Source organism: Leptodactylus fuscus, chromosome 1 (assembly GCF_031893055.1).
Source record: "Leptodactylus fuscus isolate aLepFus1 chromosome 1, aLepFus1.hap2, whole genome shotgun sequence".
NCBI classification, from domain to species: domain Eukaryota; kingdom Metazoa; phylum Chordata; class Amphibia; order Anura; family Leptodactylidae; genus Leptodactylus; species Leptodactylus fuscus.
This window is the reverse complement of record NC_134265.1, coordinates 45,557,231-45,569,897: the sequence shown is the minus strand read 5'-3', so window position 1 is coordinate 45,569,897 and position 12,667 is coordinate 45,557,231. Positions and strand designations below refer to the sequence as shown.

The 12,667-nt window shown below is 45.0% G+C and overlaps 1 protein-coding gene across 1 annotated transcript in view; it reads right to left on the bottom strand.

Moving 5' to 3' along the window:
• Window positions 1-12,251, bottom strand: part of ZSWIM6 (zinc finger SWIM-type containing 6) — a 95,509-nt gene extending 83,258 nt beyond the window's left edge. Inside the window, exon 1 of the mRNA XM_075269808.1 lies at window positions 11,726-12,251. Coding sequence (XP_075125909.1) covers window positions 11,726-12,251 — 526 coding nt within the window. The remainder of the gene's footprint in view (window positions 1-11,725) is intronic.
• Window positions 12,252-12,667: the final 416 nt, after the last annotated feature.

The following is a 12,667-nucleotide window of genomic DNA, read 5'->3' as shown; positions in this document are numbered from 1 at the left end:
ATAAGTGTGGCCCAATGAGTTGCAGGATTCATTCAACTTTTCTAGTGTTATGCTTAAGCTAGGCTCACTTGTGCTGGCTCTCCTCTATTGGGAGACCCAAACAGAGGTGTAATGCGAATATATCAGTTACACATGGAGCTTGGTGGACCCCATTGACTATAACGGGCTCCTTCAGATGTCAGTTTTTAAGCTAAAAGCAGCCGAGAAGAAAACTCCTCTGTGCACAGCTTTCTTCTGGCAATTTTTGATGGACCCTGTGACGGTAGACTCCAATGCATGTGGACAATGATGTCATGCCCACTAGGCACCAGTTTACAAATTCACAATAGAAGTGATGCAAGTATATCACCCCCCATGGACAACCGACCTGGCCACACTTGCCAACATCTTTAACACCCAAAAAAAAACATTAAATTCCAAGCCAACACCTTTTGAGGGCTGTCTCAGATAAAATATTTTGGTCTATTTAAGAATCCATATTACACCTCTGCATTCAGGTCAAACCATGGGTCTACTGACCCACACAACCACATAACACCAATTCTACAATGCTCTACGTTTGGGTCAGGAGACCCAGAATACAAATCTAAGGCCTCGTTCACATCTGCATTGGTAATCCGTTCAGGGTAGTCCTCATGCGGACTCCCCAAACGGATTACCAAATGCAGATGTGAACGAGGCAGAAGATTAAATGCAGAGACAACGGGAAGATTAGGCCTGGAATTAAGTACACCAGTCTTAAGGTCACGACACTCACCGTGCAGGACTGATTTATGAAGAGGCTCTGGCCCGTCATAAATCAGACAACCCTGGGCGCCAGAATGGAGATCTAATCCAGTTAGGAACTAGTATAGATTTTCATTATACCTCATGCCAGAAAACTGTTATGAGTTTGATGACTACGTTGGGATTAGGAGTACCCACCCAGCACATATTTGCACAATGTGGTGAGTAAAATGCAGAATGGGTGTTACGGTGCATGTTGGGTGATATTTGTTATGAGGCCTCTTTCACCAATCTTCACCAGAATATCAACATGGGGGCATTTATTAATTCCTTTAACCCCTTCCCGACCCATGTGGTACTATTACCACATGGATGTCTAGTGCTTCACGACCGATGTGGTAATAGTACCACATGGATGTAAACAATCCCCGCAGTGCAGTGCGGGCGTTCTTGGAGCAGGTGTTAGTTGTATCTGACACCTAACAGCCTGCTCCATCCCCCTCCATCAGACATGAGTGCTGATTTTGGGTTTTAACCCGTTGATTGCCGTGATCAAACATGATCACGGCAAACAACGGGTTGCCCGATCTTGTAGGGATCCCCGGCACCCCCGCTGCGAGATCGGGGGGTGCTGGTATCCCTACCATGTAGCCAGGGGTCTGATTAGTCACCCCTGGCAGTCCTGAGTCCCACTTACCTTTCTTATCCTGTGCGGGATCTCCTGAAGATAAGCTGTCCCATCCGTCTGCACGAGCCGAGCCTCACTTCCTGTTTACAGAGTGATAACGTGCAGGCTCTTACTGAAGCCTGTGACTCACTCTGTAAACAGGATCAGTGATGCAAGCTTCACTCATGCAAGTGTCCCATAGGGACACATGAAAAAGTTAAAAAAAAAAAGTGGAAAAAAAAAAAAGTGTTTTGAAACAATTAATAAAGTTATCAAGCCCCAAAAACCCTTTTTTTTCTATAGAAAATGAATTATATAAAAAAACCTAAAAATTAATAAAAACAATACATATTTGGTATCGCCGTGTCCGTAACAATCTGTACAATAAAACTGAAACAATATTTAATGTACACTGTGAATGACGGAAAAAAAAAACGGAAAAAACCCGCCGGAAGTAGTGATTTTTCGCCATCTCACCTTACAGAATGTGCTATAAAAAGTGATCAAAAAGTCAAATGCACCTCACAACAGTACCAATAAAAAGCACACATTGTCCCACAAAAAATAAGCCCCCAACCAACACTGTCAACCAAAAAATAAAAATGTTACGCCTCTCAGAAGATGGCGATGCAAAAAACATTGATTTATGTCTCCAAATGTGTTTTTGTTCTGCAGAATTAGTTACGCATAAAAAAATAATATAAATGAGGTATCGCCGTAACCGTACCGACCCACAGAATAAAGATAATATGTTACTTATACTGTACGCTGCATGGCGAAAAATTTACAAGGTAAAACGCAATACCGGAATTGATTTTTTTTTATTTAAATCCAGCAAAAAAAGAGTTAATAAAATGTATTCAGTAAGTTGTAGGCACCCAAAAATGGTGTCATTACAAAATACATCTCATCCCGCAAACAACAAGCCCTTATATGGCTGCGTCACCAGAAAAGTAAAGAAAATATAGCATCTAGTAATGCAAGAATAAAAACCCGCAAAAATCGCCAAATCATTAGAATACAACTGGCGGCGTCAGGAAGGGAATATATAAGCTGTGCGAGCGAATATCAGGGGACACCCCAGATTTAGAGCTTACGAGGGAAAATATACCAGAAGTGACCCCAAAGTGACCCCCAGAGTGACTCCCCCAATTATAGGAGCTACTGGGACATAGTAGGAAATTCGGTGTTTGCAATGTCCTCCGCACAGCTTATACATTCCCTCTTCGCCATCCGCTGTGCAGTCACGTCTGGGATACTAATACTCACTACACCCCCTGATAAATTCTTTGAGGGGTGCAGTTTTCAAACTGGGGTCACACCTTTGGGGAATCCACTTTTCTGGTACCCTACAGGCTCTACAAACATGACATGGCGTCCAGATACCAAACATCTGAATCTGCGCTCCAAAAGCCGCATCGCGCTCCTTCCCTTCTGCGCCCTGCTGTGTGCCCAAACTGCATTTTATGCCACATATATGACACATGTATGATACTGGTGTACCCCGGATAATGCACGTAATGTCATATGTGGGTATAAATTGATATTAGGGCACAGCCAGACACAGAAGGGAAGAAGGGTTATTGGGTTTTTGTAGCACAGACTTAGACGGTTTGTTTGTTTTTTTTTGGATGCCATGACACTTTTGCAGAGACCCTAAAATTTCCCCTACAGAATGGGGTCACTTCTTGGGGAATTCCAGTTCACTGGCACCTCCAGGGCTCTGCAAAAACAACATGGCACCCAGAAAGTCCCTCTAAATCTGTACCCCAAAAGCTAAAAAGCGCAGTGCTCCTTCCCTTCTGAGCCCTGCTGTGTGCCCAAGCAGCAGTTTATACCTACATATATAATTTTTTGCCCCTCAGGAAGGCCCACTTAATAGTTTTAGGAGTGCAGGTCTCTGACAACACGAAGTGGGTGCAACGTATTGGGCACCGAAATGGCAGATTTCTTTAAAAATTAAAATTTTCATTTTGTACATTAATTTTTGGGAAGCATTTTTAGGCTCAAAATGATAATACCCCTTTATTCATTCCTTGACAGGTGTAGTTTCTAAAATGGGGTCACTTTTGAGGGGTTTCCATTGTATTGGTACTTTAGGGGCTCTGCAAATGCGACATGGCACCAGAAAACTGCCCTCAAAAGCCAAATAGCCCTCTTTCCATTCTGAGCCCCGCCATGTTCCCATACAGCAGATTATGGCCACATATGGGGTATTGCCGTGTTCAGGAGACATTGTGTGACAAACTGGGGGGCTTTTAATTCTCTAACTACTTGTAAAAATTAAAAATATGGCGCTAAATGGACGATTTATTGGAAAAAAAGTAATTTTTCATTTTCACATCTCAATGGTAAAAAAAAAATCTGTGAAACACCTGTAGGGTCCAAGTGCTCACTAAACCCCTTGATAAATTCCTTGAGGGGTCTAGTTTTCAAAATGGGGTCATTTGGGGAGGGGGGTTTCCACTGTTCTAGCACTTCAGGGGCTCTCCAAATGCAACATGGTGCCTGAAACAGATTTCAGCTAAATTTGCCCTCTAAAATCCCAATAGCGATCCTTCAGCTCTGGACCTTACAGTGTGCCCATACATCACTTTACATCCACATAAGGGGCATTTCTGTAGTTGGGAGAAAATGCTTGACAATTTTTGGGGTGCATTTTCTCTTTTAACCCCTTGTGGAAATGCAAAATTTGGGGTTAAAGCAACATTTTATAGCAAAAAATGTCACTTTTCCTTTTGTTGGGCCAATTCTGTTACACTCCTGTAGGGTCAAAGTGCTCACTATACCCCTTAGTAAATTCTTTGAGGGGTATAGTTTCCAAAATGGGGTCACATTTGGGGGTTTCCACTGTTTTGGCACCTTGGGAGCTCTGCAAACGGGACATGGTGCCTGAAAAGTATTGTAGCAAAATCTGGCCTACAAAATCCAATTAGCGCTCCATCCGTTCTGAGAGCGATCGTGTGCCTGTACATTAGGGTACCAGCACATATGGGGTATTATCATATTCGGGAGAAATTGTGTAACAAAATGTGGGGTGCAGTTTCTCCTTTAACCCTTAGTAAATGTGTAAATTCTAGGGCTAAATGAATATATTAGTGACAGAAATTGAAAAATGTAAATTTGACCTCCATTTTGTTGTAATTGTTGTGAAATGCTGAAAGGGTTAAGAAACTTTCTAACTGCTGTTTTGGATTCTTTCAGGAGTGCAGTTTTTAGAATGGAGTGATTTTCGGGGGTTTTATTAGAGAGGCCTTTCAAGTACCCTTCAGAACTGAACTGGTCCCTTGAAAAATGTGTTTTGGAAATTTTCTTGAAAATTTGGAAAATTACTGCTTGACTTGTAAGCCTTATAATATCTGAAAAAAATGAAAGGGTGATTAAAATTTGATTGCTACATAAATCAGAGACATGGTTAATTATATTTATGAAAAAATTTGGGTAGTATGGATTTCTATTTGAAAGGCTTGCAATTTCAAAGTTTGAAAACTGCATTTTTTTCAAAATTTTCACCAAATTTCCTATTTTTTCATAATGAAAGACAAAACATATTGACAAAAATTTACTACTGACATGAAGTACAATGTGTTACGAAAAAACAATCTCAGAATCACTTGTGTAAGTTAAAGCGTCTCAAAGTTATTGCCATTTAAAGTGACACATGTCAGTTTTGAAAAAAGAGGCCTGGTCCTCAAGTCACTTTTGAGCTGTGTCTCTATAGGGTTAATACATCTGTTGGACAGCCCAACGCCACCCAAGTAGCAGCTGTCAAGATACAAGCAACATTAGAAAGCTTCTGTTTTACCCACTCCAGGCTAATTTGGTCTACAAGAACAAGGCAACAAGTGCTGGAAATGGTCTCCATAACAAGTCCCAAAGGAGTGGACACCAAACGGTTCTATAGGAAGCAAGACTGCATCAGTGTCTCATAACTATGGGGTCCCTAAAACAGTGCAATAAGAGGATAATAAGTGACTAAAGGAGAAAATAAAATACTTATTTCCCTTTGAAAGCCTCCACCAGCAGGCCCATGGCCAATGCTTTATTATTTGCATGTGATCTGATGCTTTGCTGTTGGAGAAAACAGAAATCCTTCCTTTCAAGTTTTGCATATGTTTCAGTGTGAGCTCAAATAAATCAAAGGGACGTGAATACTAGTTTTCCTTGTTACAGGATCTTTTCCTGGAAAGAGATGACAGCGGTCAGCTATACGTTACCCCTCCCCCCCATCAGTCAGCACTTGGGAACCTCTGATCATCCCGACAGACGGATCTGGTAATAACAGAACCAGGTGCGCTTATAGGAGGAGGCCGAGGAGCTGGAGGCAGTGCACCTAAAGGCACAAGATTAAAGGGGTGCCAAAACTATTACTACAGGGTCAAATAACAGAGCTCATAACACATGCAAAAATAACCTCCGAAAAACTGAGTTGTTATGCATGCAATCCGCTGAGGATGTGCAATAGATAGGACAAGACTAAAAATAATCAGTATAGGGTCATAAAGTGTCCAAAACATGGGTGCCCCTACTAAGGAACACCCACGTATGCCAAAGATGACATCTGCAACAAGTTTGGCACAAAGAATAGTACGACATACATCGGTGTTCTTCACGTTACAAGGACAGACCCCACAATGGTACCCAACAGACCTCATAAAAGGTCAAACTGTTGCCGTCCAGCATGTGATCTGAGTCCATTATCTGTGCTTAGAACAAAACACTAGAAAAGACAAGAAACTTGCAATGCGGTGGATGATGGGGTTTGCTTTTTGTAACTTGCTATCATTTAATAACCTCTGACAGCCACTAAGGACTATAGCTTATAGCCATTCTAGCCTTACTGTAATGGAAGTCAGCCTGTGGAGTACAAAGACCTGCAGTATAAAGCATGGGAGAGGGAGAGCACAGCAGTCTGATGAGACAGAAGATGGATTGTAGACTACCAAAGACTCCTATTGGAGCAGAACTAGAAAGATGCTACAGCTGAAGCAAATATATATGAGACAGGCATTCCTCATGGGCGGGGACCTATTAAGATAGCCAATGAACAGCTAGTAAAGTCAGGGGGAGTATCCCTATTAACCCTGGACAAGTCTTCAGAATCAGCAATGCATTTACCCTGATCCTAGTTTTTTGGGCATCATACAGTTGTGCTATACCACCACTTCTTTTGCACCCGTGTTCCTAGGCGCCCCACAGTTTCACTTCCATGCCAGAGCCGGTAACAAGCCAACAGATTCCTCCAACTTCTCCATTCCAGACAGCTGGGTGTTGCCGGCCTTACCAATGCTCTAACCATCAGCTCTTCCTGAATCTACATGATGTTTCATACAGCACACGCATGGAAAGAGCAGAGGCAGTGGAAACTGCAGACAGACATGTTTGTTTACCCGATACAGGCTTAAACCATGGCGTGTATACATCCTGCAGTCTGCTTCATTCGCCGGCACATCATATGGCATCAGAGAATTACACATAAACCCAATGATAAAGCACCAGCATGTTCCAACAATGCCTTGCAGCTTGCAAGCAACACATTAACACTGAAGCAAGCAAGGGAAGTCCCAGGAAACAAATCATGGGCTCTGACACCTGTCACTGCACTTAGACTAGTACTAATTCAGATTACCAGATACAGGCGCAGTCCCTTATATTACTGAATGTTTGACGGCAGAGGAAATTGGCTTAGCCGAGTGCAGCCAAGCATGCACTCGCTGCATAACAAGCAGCCACAAATCACAATGCTGCAAAGTACACACAAAGAGCAAGGGCTTCACAAAAATCTATATAGCACCGTAACAAATTGGCTTACACAAGATGCCTACTATAGGGGGTAAGCAGTACTCAAGGTTGTGATCACACTGGAGGTATACAGCAAGATGTTCTTCTAAACATATCAGTATATTAATATTTATATAGCACCATTAATTCCATGGTGCTTTACATATTTACCAGCAATACACTCCCTTATTACACAAAAAAAAAAAAAAAAAAAAAACTCATACTGGCCAGGACACTTTATGCCTGTCAAACGAACTGGGGCCTATGGATAGGTTTCTACTAGACACCCTGCAAATGAGGTGTGAATAAAGCCTTATATGAATGCTATTTGTCTGATACTACAAAACCCAGCATGCCAAGCCTGCTACTAGGAGTCATAGCTTGAGCAGAACAGTTGATGGTTGCAGAATATATATATCTCACACATACTATCCCCCATGCTGCACAGCCTTCGATGTATGCAAAAACAACAAGCCCCAATCATGGAATGAGGTGACACGTATACCACATGTCGTGCTTCAAGGGGGTACCAAATATATATGATGGCGTAGCGGATGGTCATCTGGTTATACATCACTAGGACATGGTCTGCTGATTCACGGACAAAGCCTCTGCCCGGGGAGTTATCTGATCCGCACAGATACATTGCAATTACATCTGCACATCAGGGCTGTCACAATGAGAAATTAATATTCTGCTCGTCCCTACAGACATCTAAGTGACAAGTCACCGCCGAGTCATATGTGCGAGTATTTACCATCCCCACCATGTGTATATACCCACAGCACTATCCAGGAGATAACCGTTCCGGGGACCTAATCCACCCTTTAAGCAAACAGCCTCGCTTACAAATGAAATAGAGGAAAAAAAAAAAAAAAAAAAGAAGGAACCATCAATTTGATCTTTATTCACACTAACATGACATAGGAATCTGTACTATGTAAGGGTTTGCCCTTGGTTACAAGGTATGAGAATGCAAGAGACGCTGCCATCTTGACTTGCATAATACAAAACAGCAAGGCGGACAATAACAGATTCGCCAAGAATGCAATCAACCTTCTTAAGATGTAAGACAGACAGGGACTTAAAGGGGAAATGTCTTATTGGGAGACAGATCTGAAGTTGTCATTTATCTAGTACAATATATCACCGAGTCGAGACAATTTAGCAATGTGAAGTATGGATAACTAAGCTGAGCTACAAGTGAGTCAGCACTGCTCCATCTGTATCCATACTATGTATAATGCATATAAAACAGGCCCAATGTCACTTTAGACGCCCTTCTCCCTGCTCATGAGAGCACAGGCCCGCTCCCTACGTGCCTGTGGAAAAAAATAGTTTCTAATCTCTAGAATAGGCCCTGAAAGCAAGCAGAGCCTTGGCTTGTCCGCCCGCCCGTCTCCAGTAGATTGCATCTTTTTTATTTATTGCCCCTTGGCTTTATTTTTACAATGAATTCCTGGCTTAAAAAGCAATCAGCCAAAACTCCCTCCCCGTGCGCTCCCTCGGCTGTCATCCCCCATTGCCTGCGTGCAGAGTCAAGCACAGACAAAAACTCATAGTCCATGCCAACTAAAGAGGTGGGTTCCTGAAAGAAACCACAGATATACCTCACGACGAGACAAGAACGTGCCAAAAAAAGAAAGGATAAAGGGTGGATAGGAAGGCCCTTTAGGGCAACCGACCCAAAACATATGCTGACGGGTACTGGTCAAAAAATCACAAGAATCCTAGATTAGATGCAGGTCATATGGGTCAACGTAACGCCGAAAACCATTCCTATAGCGTCCATTTTCTTGGCAGGAAAATAATTCAGCCTGCAACGAAAAACAGGGCACTGTCGCTTTAAATCTGCAGCCTGCCCAGCTTTGTCAAGTCGCCTCTATTTAACAAGCACTGAAAAGCAATAGAAGAGTCGCCTTTGTTTGGCTTCCTTTCGAGGGGGTGAGAGAAAACTGAAAAGACACAAACACGAAAATGAGAACAAGCTAGAAGACGCCTGACGGCTATTTGGGATGCACAACCGGCATACGTGACGTGGAGCCCTGAGGCTGACCCTCCGGTCCCAGCGCACAGACCCACGTATTGTTCCCAGCAAATCTGCATTATATTCCCTAATGATCTGAATACCTCGCACCGCCATACTGTGCAAAAATGACCAGCAACAGCAGCAATGTCCCATAATTGGACACAATACCGTCAGACCTGGGCAGGTCAGGGCTTACGCATGCCTGGTCCGGTGACCAAAGTTGTCACTAAAACCTGCGCTACAATAAGACGGTATGGACCGGAACAATACAAATAATGGGATAAAAAGGCGAAGAGGAGGCGGGGAGGAGGGGGACATGAAAGGTGGGTATTGTTTTCACTCCACTCCCTTGTCCTGACAAGAAACAGCTCCATTCTGAGCTCGGCTGGCACAATGCAGCAGCAGCACAGCCCAGGGGTGTGTGATCAGCCCTCGCCACCCCCTCTCACACAATCCTGTCACGCAGCACAGCCCACCGGGAGGTGTGACCTCTTCTTTCTCCCAGACACCCAAATCTTAAGACACCTCCAGGCAATTAGTGAGGAACAGTCCTGAGACAAGACGACGACAACCTTCATTTAAAGGGCCCACTAACCCTAGTGTACAGAGCAAGGCAAGACGTAGGCACGCCAAAGGTCCCTGGAGATGAAGGGGCCATCAACAAGACAGACATTGCTCAGGACTTCCTGTCACTGCCATCATTGAATATCCATACAGTCAGCCTGTCCTTGGCTGATAACAGAGGACAATAGATTGGACCACTGATTTAGTGTCAAGACGTAGAAAATGGTAGTGCAAAGGCTTAGAATACACCATAATAGTGCAAACAGCAGGACAAGATGTGACATATACACACCAAGTGTGCACAGGACTATCAGACACCACACTATGCCAAGAGCAACCACACGTATCCATATACACAGGACAATATATACACAGGGATGGCAAGTGTCCATATACACAGAGCTGGCATATACATACTTATATAACCCAGGCTCTGCACAGGACTAAAACATATATACCGTAACTGAAATACACAGGCACAAGTGTGTCAATCCAATAATCACACTACACAAATATCAGACTGGAACATATACATGATCGGCTATGTGTAAGAGTGACATCCAAATATACTAGATGTACCTACACACATTCTTATATACCCATTCCAGGCTCTGCACATGTATACCATTTACTAACATCAGATATACACAAGACCAGGCTGCACTACTGACAAACATATGCACAAGTACTAGGCTGTACCACAAACATATATAAACTACACACTACAAGCAAACTATACTAGTAACACATACTCCATAACAATACTGACATGTACACAAACTAGCTCTACTAATACACACATCACATACAGAACAGGCTGTACAAGTGCACACATCACATATACACCAGACAGTACTAGCACGCACACACCATATACACCAGACAGTAATAGCACACACATATCACATATACACCAGACAGTACTAGCACGCACACACCATATACACCAGACAGTAATAGCACACACATATCACATATACACCAGACAGTACTAGTACACAAGTACAGTGTTAAATATTTTTATACACACAGCTCTACCACTGACACATACCAGCCAGTACTAGTACCCATCTCACATATACACAGACCAGGATATACCACTATCATACTCCTACAGCTTAGGAATCACATATACAAATATATACATCATACTGGCATGTGCACTCAGGAGGCTGTACCACTGACATATACACACAGACCAGGCTGTACCACTGACACAAGCCTGTAGAACTGAAATGTGTGTACATACACCAGTCTATACCACTGACACATACACACACACAGACCAGTCTGTACCACTGACATATATACACAGACCAGTCTGTAGCAGTGACATTTATAGAGACCAGTATGCAGCACTGACATATACACTCAGACCAGTCTGTACCACTGACATAAATACACACACAGACCAGTCTGTAGCAGTGACACATATACACACAGACCAGTCTGTAGCAGTGACACACATACACACAGACCAGTCTGTACCACTGACACACATACACACAGACCAGTCTGTACCACTGACACATACACACAGACCAGTCTGTACCACTGACACATACACACAGACCAGTCTGTACCACTGACACATACACACAGACCAGTCTGTACCACTGACATATACACACAGACCAGTCTGTAGCAGTGACACACAGACAGCAGGCGGTGCTTAGGACTGTCACCTATGCCCACATGATCAGTCAGCCCCAGGCTGTGCCCAGCAGTGACAGGAGGCCAGTAGCAGTAGCAGCACCCACCACAACAAAGCCCCTGAGTGGCACCCCGCACAGGGCAGACATTGGGTATGCAGTGCATTGTGTGTCTGCAGACTTAAATCCCCTCCTTGTTCTGCCCTTTAAATTCCTGCCTTTGTTCTCCGCCTGTGGGTTGGGGGCTGCAGACACATGATGGGGGGCTCCCCCGGTACATGACATGTATGGCGGCCGGGGACTCACCCACTTGCAGGACATTGTCCACGCAGCCGCCCTCCAGCAGAGCGATCCCCCGGCGGAAGGGCAGTCTGTTCTCATCGCTGTTGTCTCCTCCGCCTGACACCGCCGCCGCCACCGCAGCGACAGCCGCTGTAGCCGCTACCGAGGCCGCCCCTGTGGCCGCTGTGCCCCCCGCGGCAGTGTTCACCCCCCCTGAGGCGGCCCCGTCCTCTCCCCCCGTGTTAAAGGACGAGTACATGCAGATCTCCCTCTCGCTGCGGGGGAAGGACCAGTAGACGATGCGGCGCTGCACGGGCTCCGGGATCCTCTCGAAGCGCTCCTCCACCCTCTGGAAGGGCCACTTCTCTGCTACCTTGCGGGCCGCGATGTCCAGGAGGGACTCCGGGTTCTGTGTCTTTCCATGGCCCGAGCTGCTGGCCCCGCATTGGGCTCCTCCACCTGCCGCCCGCTGGCCCGGCCTGCAAGCCGAGCCGAAGCCTGGTCTGCAGCAGAGCCGTTTTGCGGGTGGCTGCTGACCGCGCTCCGCCATGATCGCACCGCTTCTGAGCAGCCAGCGGAAGTGGCCGCACGTTATAAACTGGGGGGGAGGAAGGGCGAGCTCGGCATTCACACAGCGGAGCCCTAACCACGCCCACCTGCCACATAACCACGCCTCTCTGCCTCCACACCGCGCCCCCGAATGACATGTAACGCCTACTTCTCACACTCGACACGCCCATTTCTCACACTTGACACGCCCTCCTCAGACCCCGGCACGTAAGCGACCGAGAAATGAAAATAAGACCAAATGTCGTGACGCCATCAAAATGGGCGTGTCTAGGCAAATCAACCCCACTGGAAACATAAATAGAGGAGTGAAGCTGGAAAGTATGGGAATTGATGGTGGGTGTGGCAGAGGGCGGGCACGGGGGGAGGATACAGGAGGAGGAGGACTGACTGTCCTTT